This window comes from Calonectris borealis, chromosome 30 (assembly GCF_964195595.1).
Source record: "Calonectris borealis chromosome 30, bCalBor7.hap1.2, whole genome shotgun sequence".
Lineage (NCBI taxonomy): Eukaryota > Metazoa > Chordata > Aves > Procellariiformes > Procellariidae > Calonectris > Calonectris borealis.
This window is the reverse complement of record NC_134341.1, coordinates 609,522-637,338: the sequence shown is the minus strand read 5'-3', so window position 1 is coordinate 637,338 and position 27,817 is coordinate 609,522. Positions and strand designations below refer to the sequence as shown.

At 71.5% G+C, this 27,817-nt stretch overlaps 4 protein-coding genes across 11 annotated transcripts; 3 read left to right on the top strand and 1 right to left on the bottom strand.

Moving 5' to 3' along the window:
- Nucleotides 1-47: 47 nt before the first annotated feature.
- DGKA (diacylglycerol kinase alpha) lies at nt 48-7,935 on the top strand. Of its 5 annotated transcripts, none has more exons than XM_075133542.1 (24): nt 48-140; nt 923-1,040; nt 1,945-2,021; nt 2,115-2,247; nt 2,330-2,406; nt 2,486-2,535; nt 2,597-2,671; nt 2,762-2,881; nt 2,962-3,079; nt 4,331-4,419; nt 4,971-5,090; nt 5,166-5,264; nt 5,381-5,470; nt 5,556-5,629; nt 5,733-5,807; nt 5,904-5,989; nt 6,061-6,150; nt 6,233-6,393; nt 6,471-6,535; nt 6,615-6,705; nt 6,778-6,967; nt 7,050-7,170; nt 7,243-7,303; nt 7,430-7,815. In XM_075133542.1, the coding sequence occupies exons 7-24, from the start codon at nt 2,621-2,623 to the stop codon at nt 7,526-7,528; spliced, it is 1,800 nt and encodes a 599-aa protein (XP_074989643.1). In that variant the 5' UTR covers nt 48-140; nt 923-1,040; nt 1,945-2,021; nt 2,115-2,247; nt 2,330-2,406; nt 2,486-2,535; nt 2,597-2,620; the 3' UTR covers nt 7,529-7,815. The 5 variants fall into 5 exon arrangements, with proteins under 5 accessions (XP_074989643.1, XP_074989642.1, XP_074989645.1 ...); XM_075133544.1 differs by having other exon boundaries at nt 71-140; nt 2,326-2,406; XM_075133546.1 differs by having other exon boundaries at nt 71-140; nt 2,115-2,406; nt 7,430-7,817.
- Nucleotides 7,936-7,943: 8 nt separating this feature from the next.
- PMEL (premelanosome protein) lies at nt 7,944-13,067 on the bottom strand. Its single transcript, XM_075133559.1, has 12 exons — nt 12,319-13,067; nt 11,281-11,409; nt 11,057-11,203; nt 10,845-10,985; nt 10,611-10,772; nt 10,144-10,530; nt 9,792-10,037; nt 9,002-9,499; nt 8,838-8,931; nt 8,524-8,726; nt 8,356-8,443; nt 7,944-8,211 (listed from the first exon to the last, which is right to left on the bottom strand). The coding sequence occupies exons 1-12, from the start codon at nt 12,839-12,841 to the stop codon at nt 8,052-8,054; spliced, it is 2,778 nt and encodes a 925-aa protein (XP_074989660.1). The 5' UTR covers nt 12,842-13,067; the 3' UTR covers nt 7,944-8,051.
- Nucleotides 13,068-13,459: 392 nt separating this feature from the next.
- CDK2 (cyclin dependent kinase 2) lies at nt 13,460-27,787 on the top strand. Of its 4 annotated transcripts, XR_012670429.1 has the most exons (12): nt 13,464-13,851; nt 13,927-14,004; nt 15,080-15,200; nt 15,277-15,447; nt 15,518-15,619; nt 16,163-16,366; nt 23,726-24,006; nt 24,565-24,716; nt 24,937-25,059; nt 25,180-25,273; nt 25,672-26,050; nt 26,170-27,787. XR_012670429.1 is itself a non-coding variant. In XM_075133556.1 (7 exons), the coding sequence occupies exons 1-7, from the start codon at nt 13,736-13,738 to the stop codon at nt 16,545-16,547; spliced, it is 897 nt and encodes a 298-aa protein (XP_074989657.1). In that variant the 5' UTR covers nt 13,462-13,735; the 3' UTR covers nt 16,548-17,166. The 4 variants fall into 4 exon arrangements, 2 of the variants coding, with proteins under 2 accessions (XP_074989658.1, XP_074989657.1); XR_012670428.1 differs by having other exon boundaries at nt 25,672-27,787; XM_075133556.1 differs by lacking the exons at nt 23,726-24,006; nt 24,565-24,716; nt 24,937-25,059; ... (1 more) ...; nt 25,672-26,050; nt 26,170-27,787 and adding an exon at nt 16,443-17,166 and having other exon boundaries at nt 13,462-13,851.
- Nucleotides 23,738-27,787, top strand: RAB5B (RAB5B, member RAS oncogene family). Its single transcript, XM_075133558.1, has 5 exons — nt 23,738-24,006; nt 24,565-24,716; nt 24,937-25,059; nt 25,180-25,273; nt 25,672-27,787. Exons 1-5 carry the CDS (start codon nt 23,844-23,846, stop codon nt 25,785-25,787), a joined length of 648 nt encoding a protein of 215 aa, XP_074989659.1. The 5' UTR covers nt 23,738-23,843; the 3' UTR covers nt 25,788-27,787.
- Nucleotides 27,788-27,817: the final 30 nt, after the last annotated feature.

Sequence of the window (27,817 nt, the reverse complement as noted above, 5' to 3'; positions counted from 1 at the left end):
CCGGCAGCGCGCCCCGCTGCCCGCCCCCCGCCGCCGTCGGGGCCCCCCCGCGCCGGCACGTGCGGCCGGTGCCGCCCCCGCCCCGCCGGGCCGTGATGTCACGGGGCCGGGCCGGGACCAGCCGCCGCGGGACCCGCCAGGTACGCGCCGGGATGCGGCACCGGGGTCGGCGGGATGCGCCCGGGGGGGCTCCGGTGGGATGGGTTGGGGCGGGACGGCACGGCTCGTACCGGGCGGTACCGGGCTGTACCGGGCCGTGCGGGGGGGGGCGGGAAGGGGAAGGAAGAGGCACCGGGGATGCCCGAACGCAGGGACGGGGCGGCCGGTGCCGCACCCGCGGGGTCCCCGTGCAACCGGCGGGGTCCGGGGCGAGCACAGCGGCGGGGGGGGTGTCCCGGTCCCGGTCCCGGTCCTGGTCCCGGTCCCCCCCCCCCGGGCGCGGGGCTGGGCGGGTCCCGGCGTGACTCAGCCCCGTGGGAGCCCCACGGGGGTGGGAGCATCCCGCCCCCCCCCGCCCCGCGCAGCCACCGCCTCCCTGCGGGCGTTCACCGAGCAGCGGCAGCACCGGGGGTCCCACCCGTGGGTGCCACCCGTGGAATGGAGACACCCCCCCCAAGCCGCTGTCACCCCACATCTGGGAGTGCAGTGGGGCATCACCCACCCGGGGTGGGTGGTCCCGCCATCACGATACCACCCCGGTGTGGCCCCGCCACCCATGGGTGCCGCTCCCCATCTGGGGTTCAAAGCTCAGCCCCCACCCCACGGCTGAGCCGCACACGCGTGACGCTGGCGTGTGGGGTTGCGGGCAGCTGCCGGATGCAGGCAGCGGGTGCCTGCAACCTGTCTGCGACGGGTGACGGGAAAGGGGGTGCGTTGGGGGCGTCCGCCCCCAACGCACCCCCTTTCCCGTCACCCGCCGCAGAGCCGTGGGCATCCCCGTGTGGCATCTCCGTGTGGCAGCCAGGTAGCCATGGAGGAGAGCCGGGACTGGGCCACCCTCAGCCCCCAGGAGTTTGCCCAGCTGCAGAAGTACCTGGATTGTGAGTTGGGGGGGGGGGATGACACACGTGGGGACCCCGTTTTCTGGGGGTGCAGGGAGCCCGTGTGCAGCCGCACACGCGTGTGCATGCGTGGGAGGGGACTCAGATGGCCGCGTGCGTGCGTGGGGTGGTTTTGTACGCGTGTGCATGCATGAGGTGGCCTCACACATCCGTGTGCGTGCGTGGCAGTGGATCTGCAGGCGTGTGGATGCGTGGGGTCAGCCTCACGTGTCTGTGTGCATGCGTGGGGGTGGCTTTGCACGCATGTGCATGCGTGGGGATGGCTTTTCATGCGTGTGCATGCATGGGGATGGACTCACATGTCTGTGTGCATGCATGGGGATGGCTTTTGCACGCGTGTGCATGCGTGGGGACAGCCTCACACGTCTGTGTGCATGCGTGGGGGTGGCTTTGCACGCATGTGCGTGCATGGGGACAGCCTCACATCTGTGTGCATCCGTGGCGGTGAGTTTGCACACGTGTGCATGCGTGGGGGTGGCTTTGCATACATGTGCATGCATGAGGTGGCCTCACACACCCCTGTGCACGCGTGGCAGTGGGTCTGCATGCGTGTGCACACGCATGTCTGTGTGCGGGGGGGCTTTGCATGTGTGTGCATGCATGGGCGTGGCTTCACACGCCTGCATGCACACATGGGGGTGGCTCCGCACACGGGGGCGTGGCTTCACACGCGTGTGCATGCACCGGGGCAGCTTTGCATGCACGCTCTGCAGCAGCTTCACACGTGTGCGTGCACGGCAGCAGCCTTGCACGCGTGTGTGTCCTTGACATGGCAGCCTCACCCGTGTGCCGGCACAAGCTTGCCCGCGTGCACACGTGTCGGGGCTGGGGGCACACGCGTGTGCATGCACTGGAGCGGCCTCGCGGGCGCCTCTGCCCCCAGACAGCAGCAGGAAGGTGCAGGACGTGCTGCAGGATTTCTACGGCGGCGGGGCCCTGTCGCAGCACCGCCAGGGAGAGGTGAGGCCCCCGCACCCCCCGTGTGTCCCCAGGGGTGGCCCCGAGGGGGGGGGCTGCACCCTGGCCCCCCCATCCCGCCTCTGCCCCCCTCAGTGCGTCGACTTCGAGGGGTTCACGCTGTTCCTGAGGAGTTACCTGGAGGCGGACGACGTCCCGGAGCCGCTCTGCCGCCATCTCTTCGCCTCCTTCCAGAGCGGGGCCGCGGCGCCGCCGGGCAGCCGGGCAGGTGAGGGGGGGCCAAGGGGTGCGGGGGGGGGGGGGGGCCGGGGCACCCCGGGGGTCTCATGGGGGTCTCTCCCCGCAGGCAGCGACCTCGTCTGCGTTAACGACGTCTCCTGCTACTTCTCGCTGCTGGAGGGGGGACGCCCCGAGGACAAGCTGGAGTGTGAGTGGGGGGACCCGGGGGGGGCTCGGGGGTCCCCAGGGACCTGCCGGGGTTCCCTCACCCCGCGGTCCCCCCGCAGTCACCTTCAAGCTGTACGACAAGGACGGGAACGGGCTCCTGGACAGCTCGGTGAGTGCCGGGGAGGGGGGGCTGCGGCCGGGCCCCCCCCGCGCTGACGCTCTCCCCCCAGGAGGTGGATCGGATCATCACCCAGATGATGCGGGTGGCCCAGTACCTGGACTGGGACGTCACGGAGCTGAAGCCGGTGAGTGGGGCCAGGGGGCCGTGGGGATGGCAGGGGGCTGCGCCCGCCCCCCCAGCCCCGCCCCCCGCCCTGAGCCCCGTGTCCCCCCAGATCCTGCAGGAGATGATGCGGGAGATCGACTACGACGGCAGCGGGACGGTGTCGCTGGCCGAGTGGCTCCGCGGGGGGGTCACCAACATCCCGCTGCTGGTGCTGCTGGGCCTGGAGGTGGTGAGTGTGGGGGTGCCGCTGCGCCGGGCCCCCCCCCGCCTGCTGGGGCCCCCCTGACCCCGCCCCCCCGTCCCCCCCAGCACATGAAGGACGACGGGCAGCACATGTGGCGCCTGAAGCACTTCAACCGCCCCGTGTACTGCAACGTGTGCGAGACGCTGCTGGTGGGGCTGCGCAAGCAGGGGCTGTGCTGCACCTGTGAGCGGGGCCGGGCCGGGGACGGGATGGGACAGGGATGGCAATGGGATGGGGACGGGACAGGGATGGCAATGGGACGGGGACGGGACAGGGATGGGACAGGGATGGCAATGGGACGGGGATGGGACAGGGATGGCAATGGGATGGGGACGGGACAGGGATGGCAATGGGATGGGGACGGGACAGGGACGGGACGGGGATGGGACAGGGATGGCAATGGGATGGGGACGGGACAGGGACGGGACGGGGATGGGACAGGGATGGCAATGGGATGGGGATGGGACAGGGATGGCAATGGGATGGGGACGGGACAGGGATGGCAATGGGATGGGGATGGGACAGGGATGGCAATGGGATGGGAACGGGACAGGGACGGGACGGGGATGGCAATGGGATGGGGATGGGACAGCGACGGGACAGAGATGGCAATGGGATGGGGATGGGGACAGGGATGGCAATGGGACGGGGATGGGACAGGGACGGGATAGGGATGGCAATGGGATGGGGATGGGACAGGGATGGGACGGGGATGGCAGTGGGATGGGAATGCAGTAGGGATGGGGACAGGGATGGGGATGGGACAGGGATGGCAATGGGATGGGGATGGCGATGGGACAGGGATGAAGACAGGGATGGCAGTGGGATGGGGATGGGACAGGGATGGGACAGGGATGGCAGTGGGATGGGAATGCAGTAGGGATGGGGACAGGGATGGGGATGGGACAGGGATGAAGACAGGGATGGCAGTGGGATGGGGATGGGACAGGGATGGCAGTGGGATGGGAATGCAGTGGGGACAGGGATGGGGAAGGCACAGGGGCGTGGTGGGGACTGGGATGGTGGCCAGACCAGGACAGGGATGGGGACAGGGATCAGGATGCAGCGGGAATGGGGATGGGGACGGGACGGGGATACAGCGGGGATGGGGACAGGATGGGGGCAGGGGTGGGACAGGGACGCGGTGGTGGGAACAGGACGGGGATGCTCCAGATCCAGCTGTTGCAGGAGGCTCCGCCCCCTCCAGCTGTGCAGAGGCGCCGCCCTGCCCCACCCACATGGGCGTGGTCGGTGCCTGAGCTCCACCCACCTCAAAGCCAGCCAGTGAGCTGTGAGGGTGGGCTGCCATTGGCTGACCGGCTGGATATGGTGGTGGTGTGATTGGTCATGAGGGGTGGAGTCGGGTGTGTGGGAGGGGCCTGGGCTGAGCCCCGCCCCTGCCCCACCCATCCCCGTTACACCCCCCCCCCGCAGTCTGCAAGTTCACGGTCCACGAGCGCTGCGCCCGCCGCGCCCCCCCCAGCTGCATCAGCACCTACGCCAAGTCCCGCAAGGAGGCCGGCGTGAGTGGCCCCCGGAGCCGCCGCCCGCCCCCTGTCCGTCCGTCCGTCTGTCTGTCCGTCCACCCGCCTGTCCATCCATCCGCCCGCCTGTCCGTCCGTCTGTCCATCTGCCCGCCCGTCTGTCCGTCCATCTGTCCATCCGTCCACCCGCCTGTCCGTCCGCCCACCCGCCTGTCTGTCCATCTGTCCATCCATCCACCCGCCTGTCCATCCATCCACCCGCCTGTCCGTCCGTCTGTCCATCTGCCCGCCCGTCTGCCCATCCGCCTGTCCATCCGTCCACCCGTCCTTCTGTCCAGTTGCCGGTTGCTCCACCTGCCCGTCCACCCACCCAGCCGTCTTCCTCCGCCTGTCCGTGTGTCCGCCTGTCCGTGTGTCCGCCTGTCCGTCCATCTGCTCCTCAAGTTGTGCATCTGGCCGTGCATTTGTCCGTCCACCCGCCCACCCTCCCTGCCCACCCCCCCACCCCCCACAGGGGGGACCCAGTGTCCGAGCCCGCCCCGGCCCCCACCGCGGGGGTGACGGGGGGTGACGGGGGGGCCCGTGCGCAGGTCCAGGCCCACGTCTGGGTGAAGGGCGGCTGCGAGGCCGGCAAGTGCGGCAAGTGCCAGAAGAAGATCAAGAGCTTCCAGAGCCTGACGGGGCTGCACTGCGTCTGGTGCCACCTGAAGGTGGGCGCGTCCCCGGGGGGGACCCCCCGGCTCCCCCCAGCCCCCCCGGCCGCCCTCACCCCGCTCTGCCCCCAGATCCACGAGGAGTGCCTGCCCCTCGTGCCCCCCGCCTGCGACTGTGGGGTCCTGCGGGACCACGTCCTGCCCCCCGCCGCCATCTACCCCGTCCTGCTGGTGAGTGGGGCCCCGGGGGGGCTCCCCCGGGCGCTGCTGGGCCCCCCTGCGGGGAGGCTGCGCCCCCCTCCCCGCCGGGCCCCCCCTGAGCCGGGGGTGCCGGCGGGTGCTCGCAGGAGAGGCAGGACAGCCAGCGGGACGGCAGTGGGACGCCGGTGGAGGAGGCGCCGCAGGTCTTCACCACCCCCGAGGGCCAGGCGCTGCGGGTGAGCCGCGACCCCCCCCGCGTCCCCCCGCGTCCCCCCCTGTCCCCAGGGGCCGGGGCGCAGCCCTCACCCCCCCACCCCGCAGGTCAGCCCCGTGCCCGACACCCACCCGCTCCTCGTCTTCGTCAACCCCAAGAGCGGAGGGAAGCAGGGGGAGAGGTAAGGGGGGGCCCGGGGGTACCGAGGGGGCTCGTTCCAGTGGCCCCACGGGGAGGGGCGGCCGCCCGGCCCCCGGCCCCCCCCAGCTCCCCTCTCCCCCCAGGGTGCTGCGGAAGTTCCAGTATCTGCTCAACCCCCGGCAGGTTTATAACCTGCAGCAGGGAGGACCCACCCCCGGGTGAGCGGGGCCGGGGGGCAACGGGGTGCCTGGGGGGGGGCACCAGGATGCCCAGGGGGGCCCAATCCTGCCCTGACCCCCCCCCCTCCCTCCCAGGCTCAATTTCTTCCGGGACGTGCCAGATTTTCGGATCCTGGTGTGCGGCGGGGACGGCACCGTGGGCTGGATCCTGGATGCCATCGGTGGGTGCTGCCCGCCCCCCCCGGGGGGTGCCGGCCCCCCCAGCCCCCCCTGACCCCCCCTCTCCTTGCAGATAAAGCCAACCTGCCCCGCCGGCCCCCCGTGGCCGTGCTGCCCCTGGGGACTGGCAACGACCTGGCCCGCTGCCTGCGCTGGGGGGGAGGTGAGTGGGGCAGGACGGGGCGGGGGGCACACGCACCCCCCGGCCCCCCGCCCCGTCCCACGGCCCCCCCGCCCCGTCGCAGGGTACACGGGGGAGGACCTGGTGAAGATCCTGCGGGAGATGGAGGGCGGCAGCCTGGTGCAGATGGACCGGTGGCAGCTGCAGGTGCTGCCCGAGGACCCGGCGGCCGCGGGGGACCCGGTGCCCTACGAGATCATCAACAACTACTTCTCCATCGGGGTGGTGCGTGGGGCGAGGGGGCGGCGGGGGGGCACATCACCCCCCCCCCCAGGACCTCACACCCCCCCTGCCCCCCCCAGGACGCCTCCATCGCCCACCGCTTCCACGTCATGCGGGAGAAATACCCCGAGAAGTTCAACAGCAGGTGGGTGGGGGACGGGGCCGTGCCCGTGGCATCCCCCCGCGTGTCCCCCAGCCCCCCCCACACCGTGTGCCCCCCCCAGGATGAAGAACAAGCTGTGGTACCTCGAGTTCGCCACCTCCGAGACCATCTTTGCCACCTGCAAGAAGCTCAAGGAGTGTCTGAGCGTGGAGGTGAGGGGTCCCCCATCCCGGGGGGGCCGGGGCCACCCTGCCCCGCCCTGACATGTCTGTGCCCCCCCCCAGTGCTGCGGGACCCCCCTGGACCTGAGCGGGGCCCTGGAGGGGCTGGCGGTGCTGAACATCCCCAGCATGCACGGAGGCTCCAACCTCTGGGGCGAGACCAAGCGGGCGCTGGGGGAGGCGAGGAGGGCGGCAGGCGCTGGGCAGCCCCCGGCCATCACCGACGCCGAGACCCTCAAGACCTGCGTGCAGGGTGCGTGGGGACCCCCCCTCCTCCTTCCTCAGCCTCTCCCGCCCCGTCCTGACCCCCCACCTCTGCCTGTCCGCCCCCCCAGACCTGAGCGACCGGCGGCTGGAGGTGGTGGGGCTGGAGGGGGTGCTGGAGATGGGGCAGATCTACACCGGGCTGAAGAGCGCGGGCAAGCGGCTGGCGACCTGCTCCGAGATCACCCTGCGGTGAGCGGGGGGCCGGGGGCCGGGGGGGGCGCAGGCCGTGGCAGCAATTGAGCCGGGGGGTGTTTTTTGCAGGACGCTGAAGCCCCTGCCCATGCAGATCGATGGGGAGCCCTGGATGCAGCCGCCCTGCACGGTATGTGGACCACCCCCCCCCAAGCCGTGGGGTGCCGGTAGCCCCCTGCCCTCGCCGAGCGCCTCGGGGACCCCCCAGGGTGTTGGCCCCCCCCCGACCCCCCCAGCCCCGGCCTCTCTCTTGCAGATCAAGATCACCCACAAGAACCAGACGCCGATGCTCATGGCCGCGCCGCCCCGCTCCTCCAGCTTCTTTGGCCTCAAGAAGGGCCCCCCCGAGGCCTGAGGGGCCCGGGAGGGGGGGACGGCCCCCCCGAGCTGCGCCCGGGCAGGGGACATGGACCGACCCCCCCCACGTGTCCCCGGCAGGGGCGGGTGGCAGCTGTGCCCCCCCTGCACCCAGGGGTGCTCGGAGCCTGCAGGTGCCATGCCAGGGTGGTGCTGGGCTGCATGAGGCCCCCCCCGTGTGTGCCGCGGTGGCCGGAGCCCCCTGCCCTGCCGGGCCCCCCACCCTATTTATTACCACCCCCCCAATTTCAAGTGCCTCTTGCAGTAATAAAGCTGGTGGTGAGACGAGCGCTGGCTGTGCCGACCGTGGGGGCAGCGGGCTCAGCCCCGGCCCCCCCAGCAGGACGCGGGTGCCCCGGCCCCCCAGCCCCCCCAAGCACACAACCAGGGGGAGGCACCGGCTGAGCTGAGCCTTTAATGTCGGTGGCGGCGAGGCCGGGGCCACGCGTCCCCCCCCCACCGCAGCCCCCCGGGTCCTGGGGGCTCGGGCCAGGCGGGGGGCGGCGCGGGGCAGGGGGGTCCTAGACGGTGTTGGCGCGGAGCAGGGGGCTGCTCTCGCCGGTGGGGGCCCCCCCGAAGGCCTGGCGCAGCAGGAGGCGGAGGGCAGAGCTGGGGGGCAGCCAGCCCCGGGGCCGGGGGGCCGGGGGGACCACGGCCAGCAGCGAGCTGTACTTCACACGCCTGCGGGGCAGAGACGCGGCGCGAGGGTTAGTGCCGGTGCCGGTGCCGGTGCCGGCGGGGCCGCGGCGGTGCCCCCCAGGTCGTGGAGGACCCCCTGTGCCACGGTGCCCCCCCCACGCCACGGTGCCCCCCACCCAGCCTGACCTGTAGGTGTAGGCAGCGGTGCCCAGGGCGGCGGCGATGAGCACCAGCCCCACGAAGAGCGTGGTCCTGCCGGCAGCCGGGGCAGCGCCTGCGGGCAGAGGCAGCTCAGCACCCCCCGCTCCCACGGGACCCCCACCCGCCCCCTCACCCCCCTGGCCCCGCTCCCACCTCCGACGGCGACGCGGGTGCTGGTCATGGCCAGGCTGTTGCCGTTGGCCAGGGAGACGTTGAGGCAGTAAAGGCCGGACTGGTTGAAGTCCTGGCGCAGGACGAGCTGGCACCCGGGGCCCGGCGCCACGGCCGAGCACGTCTGCATCTGCGCCGTCTGGCACTCGGCGTCCGCCACCACGGTGCACACCTCCTCGGGCAGGCTGCGGGCGGGGGTCAGACCACCGCGGACCCCCCCCCAGCCCCAGCGCGTGGTCCCCGTCCCATCCCCGTCCCTGTCCCCGGGCCGCCGCCGGTGCCCCGGCTGCCCTCACCTCCCCTCGCACGTCACCGTCAGCTCCACGCTGCTCTCGCTGCCCTCGGGCACCACCGGCACCACCTGCACGATGGCCACGCTCTCGATCCCCTCTGCAACGGGACGCGGTGTCGGAGCGGGCTCGGCCCCCCCGGCCCCCCGGCCCCCCGGCCCGGCACTCACGGACGATGTCGAGCTGGGTGGAGAAGGTGCCGTAGCGGTACAGGATGCAGCCGGTGGGCTCGGCAGCCGGCGCCTGGCGCTTCACCAGCACCAGCGCCTCGGCGGTGCCGTCAGGGGCGGCTGTGGCTCCAGCTGTGGCTCCAGCTGTGGCAGCAGCAAGGGATACAGCCGTGGCTCCCACGGTTGCTCCCACTGTTGCTCCAGCTGTGGCTTCAACCAGGGATTCAGCCGTGGCTCCAGTTGTGGCTCCAGCTGTGGCTCCCACCGTGGCTCCAGCTGCAGCTGTGGCTCCAGCTGTGGCTCCCACTGTGGCTCCAGCTGTGGCTCCCACTGTGGCTCCAGCTGTGGCATCGACTGTGGCTCCAGCTGTGGCTCCTACTGTGGCTCCAGCTGTGGCTCCAGCTGTGGCTCCAGCTCCAGCTGTGGCATCGACTGTGGCTCCAGCTCCAGCTGTGGCTCCAGCTGTGGCTCCCACTGTGGCTCCAGCTCCAGCTGTGGCTCCAGCTGTGGCTCCCACCGTGGCTCCAGCTCCAGCTGTGGCTCCAGCTGTGGCTCCCACCGTGGCTCCAGCTGCAGATGCAGCTGTGGCTCCAGCCGTGGCATCAACTGTGGCTCCAGCTGTGGCTCCAGCTGTGGCTCCAGCTGTGGCAGCAGCCGTGGCTCCGGCTGTCGCCGCATCTGCAGGAGAAGCCAGAGGCCGGGAAGAGGCTGGGGAAGGGCAAGGGGGCGCCGAGCCCTTGGGGAGCCCCCGGCCGTGGCCCATCACCCCCTGCCCGGGGGAAGCACCCACCTGCAGCCACCGTTCCCTCCGCGGCTGCGGGGGCCGAGGTGCCCAGCGCGTCCCCGGCCGGGGCCACCGAGGTGGGGAGCACCGTGGACGCCGCGGCGGAGGCGGCAGCGGGGTCGGTACCCGTGGCTCCGCCGGCAGCATCTGCCAGGGTGCTGAGTGCCAGGACAGACTCGGTGACGGCGGGGTCCGAGGGCATGGCGGCCGATCCCCCCGTGGGCTCCACCGGCGAGCTGGAGGCGGCGGGTGCTGCGGGCAGAGCGAGGATGGAGGGGGCACCCTGGGGAGGGGGCACCCCTGGGACCCCCGGGCACCCGGCACCCACGGGAGGAGGGGCAGCTCCGTGCTCCCTTACCAGTGCTGGGTGCCCCGGTGCTGCTCGGCGTGGTGCCGGCGGGCTGCGTGGCCGTGGGTCCCGCCGACGGCGGGGACCCGGTGGTGGGGTCCACGACGGGGGCCGCGGAGGTGCCGCAGGGGCTGAGGGGGATGGCGGCCTGCAGCACCAGGCGGGCGGCGAAGGACCCGGCCTCCAGGTAGGTGTGGGTGACGGTGGCGCTGCGGGAGATGAGGGTCCCGCTCTCGTCCCCGAAGTCCCAGGAGTAGGAGATGTCGGCGTCGCGCAGGTAGCGGCTGGGGTCGTGCAGCCGCACGGTGAAGGCCACGGCGCGGTTACGCACGAAGCGCCCGTCGCCCTCCGCCGCGTCCTGCACCTGCGCCACGTCCACCGCGAAGGGCACCCGGTCTGGGGGGGACACGGGGCACCATCAGATCGCCTGCCCCCGCCGGGCTCCCCCGCCGGCCCCCCCCGGCCCCGGCACCCACCCGTGATGCTGAACTGGGTGCTGGCGCGGCCGATGGGGATGAACTTCTGGCGGCCGCGGTAGTGGTAGACGACCACCTCCATGGTGTAGGAGCCCAGGGGCACCCCCGCCGTGCCCACCGTCAGCCGGGACGCGGCGCCGTCCACCACCTGCCAGTAGCGCCCTGCGGGACGGAGGGGTCAGGCGCCGCCTCGGGGACCCCCCGGGCCCCGGCGGGGGTCAGTGCCGGCCTCACCCCACGTCCACCAGACGTAGACGAATTTTCCGCGCTTGCCCCCGGCGCTGGGGGGAAACGGCTGCCCGTCGGGGAAGACGCCGTCCATGCCCTCGGCCGGCTGCTCCGGGAAGACGGGCTCACCCTGGGCGACGCGGGTGCCTGCGGGGAGCAGAGGGTGAGGGGGTGCGGGGTGGGGGCCGGGTGCTGGGGGGCTTTGGGTGGGCGCTGACCGTTGACGGTGCAGTTCTGGCTCCAGACGACGCGGCCGTCGGGCAGCACCGCCTGGGTGCTGGGGAAGCGGAGGGCGATGGAGAAGGTGGCCTTGGCACCCAACATGGTGGGAGCATCGTTGCTGATGTCGAAGGTGACGTCACCGCCTGCCAGGCACGGGGACAGCGGCTCAGGGCCAGCGCCGAGGGCCAGCGCGGTCCCCAGAGCCCGTCCCGGCACCCACCTCGCCAGCAGTCCTGCTGCCGCGGCGTCCCCTCCTGCCACGGCCGGTACAGCCCCGAGTCCCAGCTCCGGAATGGCGCCGGCCGCCCGCTCCAGGGCTGGCTCCGGCCACGGCTCCGGCCACCGGCTCCTGCGGGAGAAGGGCGAGAGGGTGCGTGTGGCAGCCGGAGCACCCGCGTGGGGTGGCGGCAAATCACCCCGACCCGCCGGGGAGGCCCCCGGTGACGTGCTGCCACCTCCACGGGGCATCCAGCCGGGTCCCCCCGACTGCAGGGACCCTTGGGGACCCCGGGGCCACGTGACGGGCTCGGGCCAAGCCACGCGCGGGGCAAAGCCCATCACATGGCGCCGAGCGCTGCCCAAAGCCTTTTCATGTGACTCTCAGCTGAGCCGGCGCCGGCAGCCCCGGGCAGGACGGGGTGAGCGCTTCCCCCACGGCCCCCCACTTACAGGGGGCTGCCGGGTGCCCCCCATGTCCCCCCACTCTCAGGGGGCTGCCGGGTCCCCGCTGTGTCCCCTCGTTCACAGATGGATGGGCGTCCCCCGTTTACAGCCAGATGGGGGTCCCCCCCATTTACAGGCAGCATGGGGTATCCCCCCCCATTTACAGCATCCGCATAGAGGGATGGGGACCCCCACATCCCACCCCACTCATGTAGGGCTATGGGTGCCCCGTATCCCCCCTTGCACAGAGGGATGGAGACCTCCACCTCCCACCCCTCTCCCGGAGGGCTGTAGGTCCCCCCACATCCCGCAGAGGGATGGGGAACCCCAAAATGAGCCCCAAGCAGCCCCCACCCATGGGATTAGCAGGGTCTAATCCTGTTCCCCGTGTGATTTGGCTTTGAGAGGGGGTCCGCTCCCACCGACGGATCTCATAATCCCTGGGGTTGGTGGGGATGGTCCCGGCCAGAGCTGCCCCCCAGATCCCTGAGCCCCCTCGTTGGCCGGGACCATCCCAACTGCTCCCACCTCGGGCTCTGGGTGCTGCCCAGACCCCTCCCATATCAATCGCATCCCCCTCCCCAACCCCACTTACGCCGCTGAGCCGTAGCCAAGACCAGGAGGGTCCCCAACACCGCGATCGCCCCTTGCACCCGCATGGTCCCACCGTCCTCGTCTCCCCCCGTGCTCGGGCACCGCCAGGGCAGAGAGACGAAGGGGACGGGGACGGGGGGATATGAAGGGGCTCTCGTTTGCATAGTCCCACCCCAAAAAGGGGGGGGACCCAGCCCCCCCCCCCCCAGTTGAGTTGCGTGGGGACACGTGTGTGCACGTGTGTGCAGCCCCTGGTCGGCCCCGGTCACACGCTCCGGCTCTGCCCCGGGTGGGTGGGGAACTCGTGGGGTCCTTCTTGGGGGACGCAGAGACCCCCCCAGCTCGGGGAGGGAAATGGGGGGGTGCTGCCCCCAGCTCCCAGCACCGTCCCGGTGGGCCCGGGGATTTGGTCCCAGGTCCTGGATACGGCCGGGACGCGGGACGGGATCCGCCACCCACCGAGCCCGGGCCACCCTGTTGTGCAGGATGGGGTGCACACGCAGGGGGACCCCGATCCCACGCATGGAGGGGACCCCGATGCTGCAGGTACCCAGGGGGACCCCAGTCACGCACACAGACGGGGACCCCCATCCCGCACACGCAGGGGGACCCGATCTTTCCTGCTGGGGGGCTGTTCCCAGCTCCCAACCGCCCCCAGCGCCACCCGGGAGGGTCCCACCCGTGCCTGGCAGCCGTGTGTGGATCTGTGTGCGTGGGACTGCTTGTGCGGGACCGTGCCCGTGGGACCGCGTGTGCCCGGAAAGCCGCGTGTCCCCCCCGGCGATGCCGCCTCCGTCCCCGTGGCTGGTTCTGAGCCCCCCGCGATGCCCGGCCCCAGCCCCGCCGGTTCCGGCCTCGCCCGGTGACCCAGGACCGCCCCCGGACGGGGACCGGCCCGAAGGGCGGCGGGGCTCAGACCGCCCCGGGGCTCTGCGACCCCCCGGCCTCGGGGGACCCCGGCCCCTGGGGCGGCCCCGGTGCGGGAGCGCCCCCCCGCAGCGCCCCGCGCGGCGCTCCTCCGCTCGCCCCTGTCGCTTTAAGGGATCTCCCGCGCCGCCAGCTACGTCACCGCCAGCCCAGCCAATGGGGCGGCGGGGTGGGCGTGGCCAGCGGAAGGCGGGAAGCGGCGCGGGCGGGGCCGCCGCAACATTGTTGCGCGCGGGGGGAAGCGGCGGCCGCGATCGTTCCACCCGCCGCGCGCGCGCCCGGGACCCCCCAGGGACCCCCCCGGGGACCCCACCCCCCTCCCCGGGACACCCCCCCCCCCTCCCCGGGACCCGCCCCCGGGACGCCCCCCCAGGGACACCTCCCTCCCCGGGACACCCCCCCCCCCAGGGACACCCCCCCCGGGGCCCCCCCCTCCCCGGGACCCCCGGCCGGGGTCTCCCCCCGGCCCCCCCCGGGCCCCCCGGCCCCCCATGGAGAACTTCCAGAAGGTGGAGAAGATCGGGGAGGGCACCTACGGCGTCGTGTACAAGGCCCGGAACAAGGTGACGGGGGAGGTGGTGGCGCTGAAGAAGATCCGCCTGGACACGTGAGTGGGGGGCCGGGGGGGCCCCGGGGCCCGGGGGGGCGCGGCGGGGCCGGGGCTCACCCGCCTTCCCCGCAGGGAGACCGAGGGCGTCCCCAGCACGGCCATCCGGGAGATCTCCCTGCTCAAGGAGCTCAACCACCCCAACATCGTCAAGTGAGCGGGGCCGGGGCCGGGGGGGCCGGGGGCAGTGGGGGCTCTGCGGAGCCCCGCCGCCCTGCCCAGCCCGGGCGCTGTCCCGGTGGTGCCTTGGCGGGGGTCAAGGGGCCGTGGGGACCCCCGTGGGGAGCCCCGGCCATGCCAAGCCCCGTGGCTGTGGGGTGTCCCGTGGCTATAGGGAGCTGTGGCGATGGGGACCCCCGTGGCCGTGGGGAGCTGTGGGTGTGGGAGCCAGGTGGCCACGCTGACCCCCATGGCCGTGGGGAGCTGTGGCTATGGGGACCCCCGTGCCCATGGGATGCCCTGTGGCCGTGGGGAGCTGTGAGTGTGGGAGCCAGGTGGCCATGCTGAGCCCCATGGCCACGGGGACCCCCGTGGCCGTGGGGACCCCCACGGCTGTGGGGAGCTGTGGGTGTGGAACCCCCGTGGCCATGGGGACCCCCACGGCTGTGGGGAGCTGTGGCCGTGGGGACCCCCGTGGCCATGGGGACCCCCACGGCTGTGGGGAGCTGTGGCCGTGGGGACCCCGTGGCCATGGGGACCCCCACGGCTGTGGGGAGCTGTGGCCGTGGGGACCCCCGTGGCCATGGGGACGCCCGTGGCTGTGGGGAGCTGTGGGTGTGAGACCCCCATGGCCATGGGGAGCTGTGGCTATGGGGACCCTCGTGTCCATGGGATGCCCTGTGGCCGTGGGGAGCTGTGGGTGTGGGAGCCAGGTGGCCATGCTGAGCCCCATGGCCGTGGGGACCCCGGTGGCTGTGGGGACCCCCGTGGCCGTGGGGACCCCGGTGGCCGTGGGGACCCCCGTGGCTGTGGGACCCCCGTGGCCATGGGGAGCTGCGGGTGTGGGACCCCCGTGGCTGTGGGGAGCTGCGGGTGTGGGACCCCCGTGGCTGTGGGGACCCCGGTGGCCGTGGGACCCCCGTGGCCGTGGGGAGCTGCGGGTGTGGGACCCCCGTGGCCTTGGGGACCCCCGTGGCTGTGGGGACCCCGGTGGCCGTGGGGAGCTGCGGGTGTGGGACCCCCGTGGGGCGCCCCGCGGCGCCGGCCCAGGCGGTGCCCGCTCCCCCAGGCTGCTGGACGTCATCCACACGGAGAACAAGCTCTACCTGGTCTTCGAGTTCCTGCACCAGGACCTGAAGAAGTTCATGGACTCCTCCTCCCTCAGCGGCATCGCCCTGCCCCTCATCAAGGTGCGGGGGGTGCACGGCAGGGGGGGGTCCCAGCCCTGGGGGGGGTCCCGGCCCCGCTGACCCCCCCTCCCCGCAGAGCTACCTGTTCCAGCTGCTGCAGGGCCTGGCCTTCTGCCACGCGCACCGCGTGCTGCACCGCGACCTCAAGCCCCAGAACCTGCTCATCAACGCCGACGGCGCCATCAAGCTGGCCGACTTCGGCCTGGCCCGCGCCTTCGGGGTGCCCGTGCGCACCTACACCCACGAGGTGGGTGCTGGGGGGGTGGGGGGGTGGCGTGGGGGGACCCGGTGCCCATCGTGTCCCCCCCCCGCGGCAGGTGGTGACCCTCTGGTACCGAGCCCCCGAGATCCTGCTGGGCTGCAAGTACTACTCGACGGCCGTCGACATCTGGAGCTTGGGCTGCATCTTTGCGGAGATGGTGGGTGACCGCGGGGCAGAGGGGTGCCCGGACCCCCCACGCCCCCCCGGGGTGACGCTGGGTCCCCACACATCGGGGTGTGCCGGGGGGGTTCTGCCCGGCCCGGCCCGGTGACACCGCGGCTCCCTGGGGCGCAGACCTGACGTCACCGGGGCGGGGGGGTGACGCCCGCCGCAGCACCCGGGGAATAAAGGGGCTTTGTGGGTGTGGGGAGGGGGCCGCGCCGGCCGGGGCGTCATGTGAGCCCCCCCCAGGGTCCGCGTCACGCGGCCGACCACAGCACCCGGCGCTCCCCGGGGAAACCGGGGCCCGCTCCCGCCGCGGGGACGGTCACGAGGGGCCGGCGTGAGAGCTCACGGGGTGGGGGCCGCCTGTGATCCCCGCCCCGGGGGGCCTTTGCCTGGGAAAGGGCAGGACGTCTCGGGGCGCGACCAGTTGCCGGGACCCCCCTGGGGCTGGATCCCCCCATCCCGGGGGCGCCTGGCTCCCCGCCGGGGTGTCCCCGGCCCCTGACGGACCCCCGTTCTCCCCCCCCACGCCCAGATCACCCGGCGCGCCCTGTTCCCCGGGGACTCGGAGATCGACCAGCTCTTCCGCATCTTCCGCACGCTGGGGACGCCGGACGAGGCGGCCTGGCCCGGCGTCACCGCCATGCCCGACTACAAGCCCAGCTTCCCCAAGTGGGCCCGGCAGGATTTCGGCAAAGTGGTGCCGCCGCTGGACGAGGAGGGACGGAAACTGCTGGCGGTGAGCGAGGGGCTGCGGGGGTTCGGGGGGGGGCGATGGGGACCCCCCCCTCACCACCCCCCTCCTCCTCCCCCAGCAAATGCTGCACTATGACCCCAACAAGCGGATCTCGGCCAAGGCGGCGCTGGGACACCCCTTCTTCCGCGACGTCACCAGGGCCGTCCCCCACCTGCGGCTGTGAGCGGCCCGGCCCCCCCCCGGGCCCTGCCGGCGCTCACGGGGGTCTCGGGACCCAGCGAGGGTCGAGGGGGGCGGGGGCGCCTCCTGTGCCCCCCTGCCCGTGCTGCGAGCGGTGACGTCTGTCCCCGGGGACGCAGTGGCCGGGGGCTCAGGACCCCCCTGTGCCTCCCCCCTTCCCCGACCCAAGGGACTGCTCTGGGCAGAGCCCCCCGTGGCGGCTGGGCCCCCCCCCGGGGACAGGGAGCGGGTCCCACGCCTGCCGGAGGGTCCCGTCCCGCTCCGCTCCCCAACGCGGCGAGGGCCCCCCCCTCGCCCGGACTTTTGGCACTTATGGCCCCTCCGGGGGGGCCCTGGGACCGGCACGGGGGGGGGCGGTGAGCACCTTCATCCCCACCATCCTCCTCTTCGCGGCTCCGGGACAGCCCCGGCCAGGAGTGGAGCCCCGGGGGGGTCCCTGCCCCCCCGTCTCGCTGCCCTGCGGGTGCTGGGGGCTCCGCACAGGGCCTGTCCCCTGACCCCCCCGCCCCGCGGTTCCTCCCCGACTTTTGTAACTTCTGCAATTTCGTACCGAATCTCGAACTCTGTCTCTGGCGCCTGCGCGGGGGGGTCCCGGCCGTGTCACCGTCACCCCACGGGCCCACATGTCTCCCCCCCATAGGTGTCTGGGACAGGCCCCACCCCTGCCCGCGGGGCCACCCGGCCCCCCCCCTTGCCCCACAGGACCCCGTGGCGCCCCAACGGCCCCTAGAGGTGCCCCGGGGCCCTGTACGGCCCCGCAGAGGCCTCCCCCGCCTACAGGTCCCCAGGGGCGGCCCCCGGTGCGCTGCGCCCCCCGCCGCGGGGCTCCCCCGGCCTTGGCCACGCCCACTGCCGCACGGCCACGCCTCTCCGCCACGCCCGTGGATGGCCACGCCCGCCTCCGCTCTGGAGCGCCGCTATTGGCCGGGCCCGGCCCCGCCCCCAGGCGAGGGCGCTGCCGCATTCAGGTGAGCGGAGCTGCCGCCGGGGAGGTCAGAGGTCGCGGTTCCCAGAGGCCTCCGCGCACGCCCTGCCGCTGCCCCGTGGGCTGTCAATCATGGGCAGCACTTCCTGTGATTGGCCGTGAGGCACCGCCCCGCGCCTGCGTCACTCATCGTGCCGCTGGCCTCGGGTTGGCCGGGCCGGGCTCCTTCTGCCCTGTGATTGGACGAGGCGGCAGCGTCCTGCATTCCGGTTGGCCCCTGCGTGTGCGGGGGTCCTCCCCCTTAGGTCACCTTATTTGTTGTTGACACCGCCCCTCGTGCGGCGGCGCTTCCCATTGGCCTCAGGCCCCGTCACTCACCTTAAGCCCCACCCCTTCATGACGCTCCCTCAGAATATTGGCCGGTCGCTCTCCTCGCTCCTATTGGCCGCGCCACTGCCCATCCGCCCGCTTACCGCCACCGATTGGCTTCCCTACGCGGGGCGGGGCGGTGACGCGCTCGCCTCCTCTCCCATTGGCCCAACTGAGGGGAAGAGGCGTGCCCGCCGCTGTGCTGCGCGCCACCGATTGGCGGAGCCGCCCCTTAATCCCGCCCGCGCCAGGAGGGTTTGGTTGAGCCGCTGTTTGTGCGCTCGGGGGCCGCGACGGGAGGGCCGGGCCGGGCGCTGAGGTACCGGGGGGCCGGGCCGGCGGCGGTGGCGGCGGCCGGGGCCGGGGCCGGGGCCGGGGCCGGGGCCGGGGCCGGGGCCGGGGGCCTTTGGGGCGGGGTTCCGGGAGCCGCGGGCCCTGGGGGGGCGGGGGTGGCCTGGGGCGGAGGTGGTGCTGGGGCCCGGGGGTGGCGGGGCCGGGCCGAGGGGGCAGAGGGCGGCGGGGCGGAGGGGGGCTGGGTGCCCCCAGGCAGAGCTGGCGGGGGCCGGGGGCGGCCGGGTGCCCCCAGCCGGGGCGCGGGGTTTCCCCTCGGGGCTGGGAGCCCCCCCGGCCCCGGCGGCTTCCCCCCAGGGGCTGAACCCCTCCCGGGGGGGGGGCGGCATCCCCCGCTGCCCATCGCCCCCCCCTCCGGGCACCCCCGGCCCCGCTGTGGGGTCTGTGGGTCCCTCCCTGCCCGTCGGGGGCTGGTGCAGCGGGGCTCTCCCCGCTGCGGGTCCCCCCCGTGACACCGAGCTGGTGCTGGAGCGGTAAAGGTTGGTCCGTGGGGTCCCGGTGCCCGACAGGCCCCCGGTGTTTGGGGTGGTGCTGCCGTCCTTCCCCGGTACGGACCGTCTGGGGTCCCGTCTGCCCCTGCGAGGCCCCGGTGTAAGATCAGACACTCGCAGCGGTTCGGGCAAGGGGGGGAGCGAATCACGGACACGGCGGCCGAGAGGCCCTGCAAGATCCCTGCGGAGCGGCACTGGCCCCGGCTCCCGCCCGGCGAGGCCGAGCCGTCGCGGTGGGGGTGTGAGGCTCCACAAGGCTCCGGGAGAGGCCCCGGCTTTCCGCACGGGGCTGCCACCCCTCCCTGCGGGATGCACGGCTGCCGTCTTTTCAACTTGCCCACCGATTTCTGCGCCGGACCCGCTGTGGAGCCGTGGCTCCCCCCGAAGTGGGGCTTCCCGCGCGCCTTCGCCCGGAGCTTTGGCTTCCTGAGCCTCTCCTGGTTCAGAGGAAATCTGCTGGAGGCTCTGACCGGGCCCTGGGGTTGGGCTCCTGGGCCGCGGCTTCGGCCATCCCGAGGAAGGAATGGCGAATGTCCCTGTCCCCCGCACGCGGGGTTTGGTCAGGGCTGCCCGAGCCGGCGCTGAACCCGCTGGCACGGGGCGGGAGCTGCCCAAATCGGTGCAAGATGGAGGGACCCGGCGCTGTCGTGGAAGAGTGGATCAATAAATGCTGTTCTCCTCTCCGAGAAGCCGCCCGCCGGGCTCCTCTTCCACACGGCATCTCCTGCGGCAGCGCCGGTCCCGGACCCCCGGCTGGGGCGTCGGGCCGGGCTGGATCCCTCCAGTCCATGCAGGACTCGCTGTTTGTGCCGGGCACCTGCAGCGAGCGGCGGCTCGGCGCTGGAGCGGAGGCCGGGTCCCTCCTGGGAGGACGGGAAGCTTCGCCGGGGTGGCCTTGAGCGTGTGTCGGCGCTATCTCGGGTGTGACGCCGGCGAGGCGTGGGGGGATGCGTGCAGCCGAACAGGGCTGGAGCCCGTCCCTCGACCGGGGCTGTGAACCGGCTCTGCCGCACCACGGCTCGAGTACGGCCGCCGTAACCAGCAGCGGGGCACAGCCCCACCAGCTGTGCGGGTCGGGGAGAGCCCGGTCTCCACCGTCTGCCGCGGGAGCTCGCCGACACCTTCATGTCACCGAGCCATCGGAGCCGGCTGAGTCGCCAGATCTCAATATTTCGTTAAGGAGGGATGCCTAACGAGGAGAGCCGCGGGATGACGTTGTACGATGCTCGTTGGCATGTACCGGCTCAGGTTTGCTCCGCAAGCCGGAGCTCCCTCCGGGCTGCCTGCCTGCGCGGCAAAGGCTGGGCTCCCTCCGTAACCGGGAGCCCCCCGGCACCGGCTGGGTGAATCCGCGGCGGGCCGAGCCCCTGCGCGCGCTGGGTGGTTGCTCGAGCGCGATTGGGACATAGGAAAAGTATCGCTGGCAACAGGAAAGCAGTTAGCCCAGACGGGCTGTTGCAACCCTCCCCTGCGAAGGATGCCCCCTTCTCCCGCGCGCGGTTCAGCCGGCGCGGCCCTCGGCGCGCTCAGCCGCGGGGCTCGGCAGCGCGGGCGGCTGGCGGTTGGGCAGGTGGATGAGACGCTGCCTCCGGACGCGGGGAGGCTGCGGGAGCGTTTGGGATCCCCTTTGGGAAGGGCGTTTTGGAAGAGGCCTCGGACTCCCTGAACCTCGTCAGGCACTGGTTGACCCGTTTGCCGGCGCGGGCGCAGCCCTCGGCCGGGGAAAGCCTCTGCCGCCGCGGCAGGGGAGGAGCGGATTCCTCCCGGCAGGTTTTGTAGCCCCGCTCGTGGTTGTTGGCGCTTGCCGTGTCGCACCGTAGATCTCGCTCAACCAGCAGCTAACAGTAACTGCCGATGACACGGAAGCGCGCCAAAAATAGCCGCAGGCCTCTATAGATCGACGTATGGTCACCTCGTCACCTGTTGTGGCAACGTTTTAGTGTGAATATCTGGTTGTCTCGGGGGTCGACGGATCTTCGGGTGCCCTGAAGCCCAGGTTCGTCTGAGGGAAGCTGAATTCGCGTGGTTGTATCTTCCTTAATCCCTCAGAGCAGCCCTGGCGCGGGCGGGATTTCGTGGCCACGGTGCTTTCAGCGCGCGTGTCCTGAAGCAGCTCCCGGGCGGGAGAAGCGGCTCCTTCCAGGGCCGGTGGTGCCTCGGGGTGCTGCTGAGCGAGGGGGGGCCAGGACGGTGAGAACAGCCGAAGCCTCAGGGCTGTTTCTCCAGCAGACCCCGGGGTGCTCCCGGCAGCCGATGGCTTCGTGGGACGGCGATGGGTCCGCCCAGGAGCTCGCTCCACGCTGTGAGGCTCCCACCTCGCCGTCTGGAGGGGGAGGAGGAGGATGGGGAGACCCACGTCGGGGGTCTGCAGATGGCCAGGATCCGCGGGCCCACGTGGCTCCTGAGGTCCTGGAAAAGTTGACCTGGGGGTTTGCGCCGAACGGCTGCCAGCGGAGAGGTGCGGTGTGAGGCCGGGCGCCCGGTGAAGCCGCTGCCAGTCCCCGCGGTTGGGGGTCCCGGCCGGTCCCTGGCTGTGTCGGGGCCTCGGCGCTCACCTGCGCCGGGACCGGCGGGGAGGGACCGTCCCCCCCCCGAGCTGGAGCCTTCGGCTGCGGCTGCCTGGCAGCTCCTCCCTTGTAAATAAGCACAGGATCTATTCTGGGCGCTCGCCGCGCGGCTCCGGCTGAAGCCGCAGAGCGGGACGACGGGACCCGGCCTCGTAAATCCCCGGCGAGCGGGTGGTGGGGGTCTAACGGCGTGGTGGTGCCGAGTCCCCGCGGGTGAGCTGCTGCCGGGGTCTGTGCGACTGCCCCCGACCTCCGCACCCGCGAGGAGCCCGGGCTGCGGCCGAAAGAGCACCGGGGCGCAGCGCAGGGGGGCGAGAAGAGCAGCTTTCGGCAGGGAGGTCGCCCCGAGGAAGGAGGGAGCTGAGGCAGAGCGTGGTCTGAGGCTGCCGCTCGCTCCCGGCCTGCGGAAGGGACCGGCCCCGGCAGCGCCGGGCTGAGCTGGCGAAGGAGAGCGAGAGCAGACTTGGAGAGGGCGAGGCGGCTTTGTTCCCAAAGCGGATTCCACAGCAGCGGTTGCTTCAGAGCTGGGTGATATTTGCAGGGGAAGGAGCTGATCTCGCTGGCAGAGGAACGCCGGGGGCCGGGCTGCCGGCGGTGAGCTGGTGCCGCTGCTTCCCCGCCGCGGGCAGGGGGTCGCACCGGGGCCGGCCCTGGGGAGGTGCAGGGGGGTCCCCCTTGTGCTTTGGGGTTCCAGGGCGGCTGGAGCTGAAACGAGCATCGTGCCCCGGCGCTGGTCCTGCTCTCTGCCCTGGCCTCACCGCGGGCCGCGTTCCTGCCGGCGTGGGGATTTCTGCTCCGAATAGTTAAAATACTTGTAAAATCTTCAGCCCTGCCTCTAAGCTCATGAGAGCAACGCTTGGCTGGAGCGATCCTGAACTTCATCCGTGTCCGGCCTCACCCTGTGTCAGCTCTCCCGATGCCTTTCTGGGTCAAACCAGAGAGAATTGGCAGGAGTCTGGCAGCCTGGGCTGCGCCGGCTGCTTCCCGGCGGGTCGTGCCGAGCCCTGCTCGGGATGCTGCCGAGGCCGTTGCTGAGCTGTCCCTCTGCCGAGCGGCTCTGGAGGAAGGAGGCAGCATTCCCTGTGCCCGACGCCGACGAGTTTGTGTTCCCAGGGCTTTGCTGCGCCTTGGGGGAGGCGAGGGCGAGCCCCCTTCTCCTGGAGGGGTCCGGGGGTGCTGGGTCGGGGTCCGTGCCGCGCGAGCGCTGTGGTTAGCGAGTGTTTCCTGCCGGGCTTGTCCGGCTTCAGCCCTGCTTACGTCTTCAGGCAGATGGGGAAGGGGAACTGGCAACGAACAACTTTCCGCTTGCTGGTTCTGGTCTCTGCGATCCTCGTCCTGTCGCCTGCCTGGCCCCGCCGGCGCGGATAAATCTCTGCTGCGGCCCCGCAACCTTGGGACTGGCACGTTACACGGGAGAGGGAGATTAGCTCCTAAAGAAAAACACAAATCCTGCTTTCTCCCGCTTTCTCTGGGCGTGTGAACCACAGAAGCCGAAACTCCGGCTGCCCGGCGACCCTCAGGTTTTGTCTCTTCCCTGAGTGCCCCCTCCCAGCGCCCGCCCCCTCGGGCTTCGAGGAGCCGCGTCGTCCCGGGTGCTGCGCTTGATCCCGCTGACGCCCGGCGTTGAGCGGGCAGCCGGGCAGGGATGGCGAGCGCCGGCTGCCTGCGCGGGGCAGAGCCGGGCAGGGCTGCCCGCCGGCGTCGGGCTGCTGCCGGTGGGGTGTGCGACCGGCTGCCTGCGGCCGTGCTCTGTCCTGGGCGGGGGGATGCACCCCCAGCCCCAGCAGCTCTGTCAGACCCCCGCTGCTGCTGTCCGGTGTGGACAACAAAGCAAAAACCAAACCATGGCTGAGGAACTTTACGGCAGAGCTGGGGAGTTTCTTTCCAAGCCCTCCTCCCGGCCGGCTGGCGGGGAAGCAGCCGGAGCCGTTGTGGCATCTCCCCGGCTGCCGCATAAACAAGAGCGGTCCAGGCCTGGAGCCGCGCGCTGCCGACCGGCCGCTCTCCTGCCGCCCCTTCCCCTCGTCTCCGGCGGCGGCGCGGCGTGTCCCGGCCCGGGGGCCGCGCGCCGGGAGCGGGAGGGCTGGGAGGACTGCTGACTCACTCCCAGCCTCCTCGGCCCTGAGGATCCCGTCTGCCTGGCTCCCGGATTAGCTCCTGCCGACCAATTTGCTGCTCCGTGAAATCCCTCGGGAGCAGAGGCTCGGGGAGCGGGGCCGTGGCCTGCGGGTCTGTGCCAGGAGCTGCTGTGGGGCGCCTGGGGGAAGACCCCGCGTGGGGGGAGAGACCCTGGGGAAAGACCCCGTGACGAGGAGCATGTTCTAGCTTGAGGCAAGAAGGGGTTTGCCCGCGAAGGCTCGGCAGAGCGTGTCTCCGTGGTCGTGATGCGGTCCCGGGGGGACGTGGGGGCATGGTGCCGCGTGCGTTCGGCACGCCGACGGCTCTCTCCTCCTTCCAGGACAGCCGAGCGGATCGAAGGCCAGCGCCCTGCACCCAGCCCCTGCCCCGCGCGGACGCCTCGGTGCCTTCCCGGCTCTCCGGTTAGCAGGGCGCGCGGCGCCAGCAGCACCCAGGCCATGACCAGCCGAGGAGCCGCCAGGCCGAACGGGCAGTCCCAAGCCAGTAAAATCTGTCAGTTCAAACTGGTGCTGCTGGGCGAGTCGGCGGTGGGGAAATCCAGCCTGGTGCTGCGCTTCGTCAAGGGCCAGTTCCACGAGTACCAGGAGAGCACCATCGGCGGTGAGTCGGCGAGAGGCGCCCGCCGTGGCTCCTCCAGCACCCTCGAGTAACGCCCTCGGGCGCCCGCAGCCCCGTCGCCGCGGCTTTGCCTTGCGCCGGTTTTATTTCCCGTTAAATAGAAGCCCCCGCCAGGCGCCGCTACGTGGACCGGGCGCGCGAGTGCTCGGCAGCCGGCGCTCCGCGTGCGAGGCGGGCTCTAGCCGCAGTCCCCACACCTCGTCCTGTGGCCTCGCGGCGGCGGGTGGCCACGCCTCGGTGGATGCGGCGGTCCCCGGGCCGCAGCCGGTGCGGGAGCCCTTGCCGATCCCCTGATCGCGCCGAGCAGACGGGATTTTTTCTCGGCAAGCCGGGCTCGATGCGGCTAACGGGCTCGATGCGGCTAACGGGCTCCTCCACCCAGCCGGTCCTGGAGCCGGCTGCGGGGTCAGGGTGCACCCAGCTCCGCATCCCTTCTGGGGCCGGACTGGGGGTGCGGGGAGGGTTCCCCGCTGCCCGTTGGGTACCTGCCCGCAGCGGGGGTGGCCGACGCGATGCTAACGCCGTCTTTCCTCCCGGCAGCGGCGTTCCTTACACAGTCCGTCTGCCTGGATGACACAACGGTAAAGTTTGAGATCTGGGATACGGCCGGCCAGGAGAGATACCACAGTCTGGCCCCCATGTACTACCGGGGGGCACAAGCCGCCATCGTGGTCTATGATATCACCAACCAGGTAGGGTCCCTGGCCGCGCTCCTCGGCTGCCAGGCGCGAGCTTAACCAGGACCTGGTTAAACTGCCCGGCTCAGGGGGGTGCTCGTGGCTGCGGGGGTCTCCCGGGGGCCATCTCCTCGCAGGGAGGCGGGGGCGGCTCTTGCCGTGGCGGGGGTCCCTCTAAGACGCCCACCTTGCAGCGCAGCGGTGGGACGAGCCTTGAGTTCCCCTCTGCTCCTAGGAAACGTTTGCGCGGGCGAAGACATGGGTGAAGGAGCTGCAGAGACAAGCCAGCCCCAGCATCGTGATCGCCCTCGCGGGCAACAAGGCTGACCTGGCCAGCAAACGCATGGTGGAATACGAAGTGAGTGTCGGGCCGGTGCGAGCTCCCCTGCCCCTCCCCGTGCCCCCTCGGCGCGGCCGCGGGAGGTGTGCCGGGGCTTCGGCCGCCGGACCCTCACCCGGCTGCTCGCGGCTCTTCCAGGAGGCGCAGGCCTACGCAGATGACAACAGCCTATTGTTCATGGAGACGTCGGCCAAGACGGCGATGAATGTGAACGACCTCTTCTTGGCCATTGGTGAGGCTCCGGGAGCGGCGGGGGGGTGTAAGGGGGTCTGCCCGGGGTGCAGGGGTTTTTTTGGGGGGACTGAGCAGAGCTGGTGCCTGTCCTGCCCTCCGGTGAGCGCGGCCCCTCGTGGCCCGGGCTGTGGTGCTGCTACCGGGGCTCAGCACCGAGGCGCCTGGAGCCGACGCTCCGCGCGAGAGCAGCTGGAAGGGAAACTGCTCTTTGCGCCCGGGGAAGCGCCTGGCAGGCGCGTGGGGCTCCCCGGCGCGGCCGGGATGGCTTCAGGGCCTCCGCTGCGCCCGAGGCAGGGTCCTGCCGCGTCCCTCTGCCTGCCCCGCAGCCCGCGGCCGCGGGGCTGTGCCGCCGGGGCGGTCCCCGTCCCGCTCCCACCGCCCGTCTTCCCCCTCCAGCCAAGAAGCTGCCAAAGAGCGAGCCCCAGAGCACGAGCGGAGCGGCGGGCCGGAGCAGAGGCGTGGACCTGCACGAGCAGAGCCAGCAGAACAAGAGCCAGTGTTGTAGCAACTAAAGGGCGGCCTCCGCCAGCGCCCGCGCGAGAGGAAGAGCTAAGATATAACCTCCATCCCCGTCCACCACACCTCACCTCCATAACGGCACACCGAGAAACCCGTCTGAACCAAAACCCTCCCGAGAGCTCCCCTCTAACTGCACTTTTTAATGCTTCAAAACCACCACCAGACACCCGTTACCGCCATCCCGAAGGCAGTGGAACTAGATCAGCCGGGGACTTAACTTCCAAAAAAACAAACTCTTCTTCACTTTGTATTATAGGTGCAAATAGCGACCTAATATTCTGATTTCTCCCTCCATCCTCCTCCCTCTCCCACCTCCCTCTCTGCTTTGGTAAATCTGTGTTCCCGTTCACGTCTCTCCTTCCACCCTCCCCGTAGAGCTGGGGCGGGAGAGACCCGAGGAGGCGGCAGCGTCGGCCTCGGAGGTTCACGTTGTGGCGAACCAGCTGGAACCAGAGACCTCCGGAAAAGACGGGATTTTTCCGAGGGGGTCTGTCATGGATTTCTTTTTTTTTTTTTTCTTTTTCTTTGTTTTTATTTTTCCCCTCCTGTTTCTTCTGTTTGGCTGTCGGGGGGGAGGGAAGCTGCAGTGTCCTTCATTTCTTCCCAGGTGGCCTGGTTTTTTTTTTTTTTTGCTGGAGGATCGGAAGTGCCTGGGGATGTTTTATAGGGGGAGGGGGGAAGCGGGGCGACCGCCAGACCCCGAGCACCGATCGCCCTGGAGCCACCGCGAGCGACCCTTCCCCACCGCTCCGCCTTCGCCCACGGAGCTGTCGCGCGTTGTCGCTGCGGCCGCCCCACGAGCGCTGTCCCTCCGGTGATCCCAGCGCGGTCGGGGCGCGAGCCCGTCTCCCCTCTGGCTCCGCGGTTTGTCCCCGGCGGGCGGGGGCTGTCTCTGGTTTGCACTTTAGTCGTGGAAATGTCCCTTAGGATGCACCTTGGTTGGTTTTTTTTTTTTCCCTTTCGGTCCTCTTGGGTCCGAGCCCCCGGGGGCGGCGCGGGGGGAAGGCGGCACCGTGCTGATTTATTTTGGTTTCTGCTTTCCCGAAGGAGCTTTCTGGGCTGGAGAAACCCTCGGTCGCAGCGCGGCCGCGCTCGGGAGGGTCGGGACGTGACCGGGCACCGTTGGTCGGTCCCAGCAGCGGAGTGAAAGGGCCCCACGGAGACACCCCCCCGGGGGGAGGCAGGTGGCACCCCTGGGTGCTGTGCAGGCGCCTCTGCTCAGGGTGCTGCAGCACAAGGGGACACCCCAAAGCGGCAGCACGTCTGCAGAGAGGGCAGCACGGCCGGGCCCGTGGGTCCCTGCTCCGCAGCCGGCGCTTGCCTGGCTGGGGCCGGATCCTGTTGCTCCCAGCACCCGCCCGGGTGCACCCGCTCTGTCCGTGGGGCTTTGGGGCCAGGCCAGGCTTCCCGGCCCCCCCCCCGGGGGGTCCTGCCCGCAGGGTGGGGGGGCTCTGGGGAGCCCCTTGGGCCGTGGGTCAGCATGGGACCTGCTCGCCCCCGTGGCCGTGGGGCGGAGGGACCCGTCTCGTATGAAGCCCCCCACCGCGGGGGCAGAGCCCGCAGGCAGGTGAACCCCCTCCCGCCGCCCTGACCCCCCAGGGCCGGTCTGGCTTCCCTGGGCAGCGACGGTGCCGCCGTGCCGTGCCGGAGCCTCGTGCCGCGGCGTGGGCAACGGTTGTGTCTTCTCTTGGGCTGGGGTCCGGCTGGCGGAGCCCCCCCGAGTTGGGTGACTTGTATTTAACCGTGGCTCATGGGGCTGGGGACCCCATTTTCCTTCCGAGACCCCCCCACCCAGACCGTGCCGACAGCCCCACCATCTTCTAGCCAAAACCCTGGACCAAAGGGGGACACTGCAGCTTTTCTCACTCTTTTTCTTCTGCGATAATAATAATTTTTTAATTTTTTTTTTTTTGGGGGGGGGAGGGGGGATTTTTTTGGCTTTGAGAAAGCTCCTCCATTGCATTTAAATAACAATCATGGTAACAGAACTCAACCGCTGATTTACCGATGTATTTAATGTAAG

Excerpts from the sequence above, each read along its gene's own strand:
- DGKA (XM_075133543.1), top strand. The coding sequence starts at position 96 with ATGTCACGGGGCCGGGCCGGGACCAGCCGCCGCGGGACCCGCCAG. Across the intron at positions 6,394-6,470 it reads ACTACTTCTCCATCGGGGTG|GACGCCTCCATCGCCCACCG; the intron begins GTGCGTGGGGCG and ends TGCCCCCCCCAG. Across the intron at positions 6,536-6,614 it reads CCCGAGAAGTTCAACAGCAG|GATGAAGAACAAGCTGTGGT; the intron begins GTGGGTGGGGGA and ends TGCCCCCCCCAG.
- PMEL (XM_075133559.1), bottom strand. The coding sequence starts at position 12,841 with ATGCGTGGGATCGGGGTCCCCCTGCGTGTGCACCCCATCCTGCACAAC. Across the intron at positions 10,038-10,143 it reads CACCGGGGCACCCAGCACTG|CACCCGCCGCCTCCAGCTCG; the intron begins GTAAGGGAGCAC and ends CTCTGCCCGCAG. Across the intron at positions 8,727-8,837 it reads ACGGTGACGTGCGAGGGGAG|CCTGCCCGAGGAGGTGTGCA; the intron begins GTGAGGGCAGCC and ends CCCCGCCCGCAG.
- CDK2 (XM_075133556.1), top strand. The coding sequence starts at position 13,736 with ATGGAGAACTTCCAGAAGGTGGAGAAGATCGGGGAGGGCACCTACGGC. Across the intron at positions 14,005-15,079 it reads AACCACCCCAACATCGTCAA|GCTGCTGGACGTCATCCACA; the intron begins GTGAGCGGGGCC and ends CCGCTCCCCCAG. Across the intron at positions 15,201-15,276 it reads TCGCCCTGCCCCTCATCAAG|AGCTACCTGTTCCAGCTGCT; the intron begins GTGCGGGGGGTG and ends CCCTCCCCGCAG.
- RAB5B (XM_075133558.1), top strand. The coding sequence starts at position 23,844 with ATGACCAGCCGAGGAGCCGCCAGGCCGAACGGGCAGTCCCAAGCCAGT. Across the intron at positions 24,007-24,564 it reads CCAGGAGAGCACCATCGGCG|CGGCGTTCCTTACACAGTCC; the intron begins GTGAGTCGGCGA and ends TCCTCCCGGCAG. Across the intron at positions 25,060-25,179 it reads AACGCATGGTGGAATACGAA|GAGGCGCAGGCCTACGCAGA; the intron begins GTGAGTGTCGGG and ends CGGCTCTTCCAG.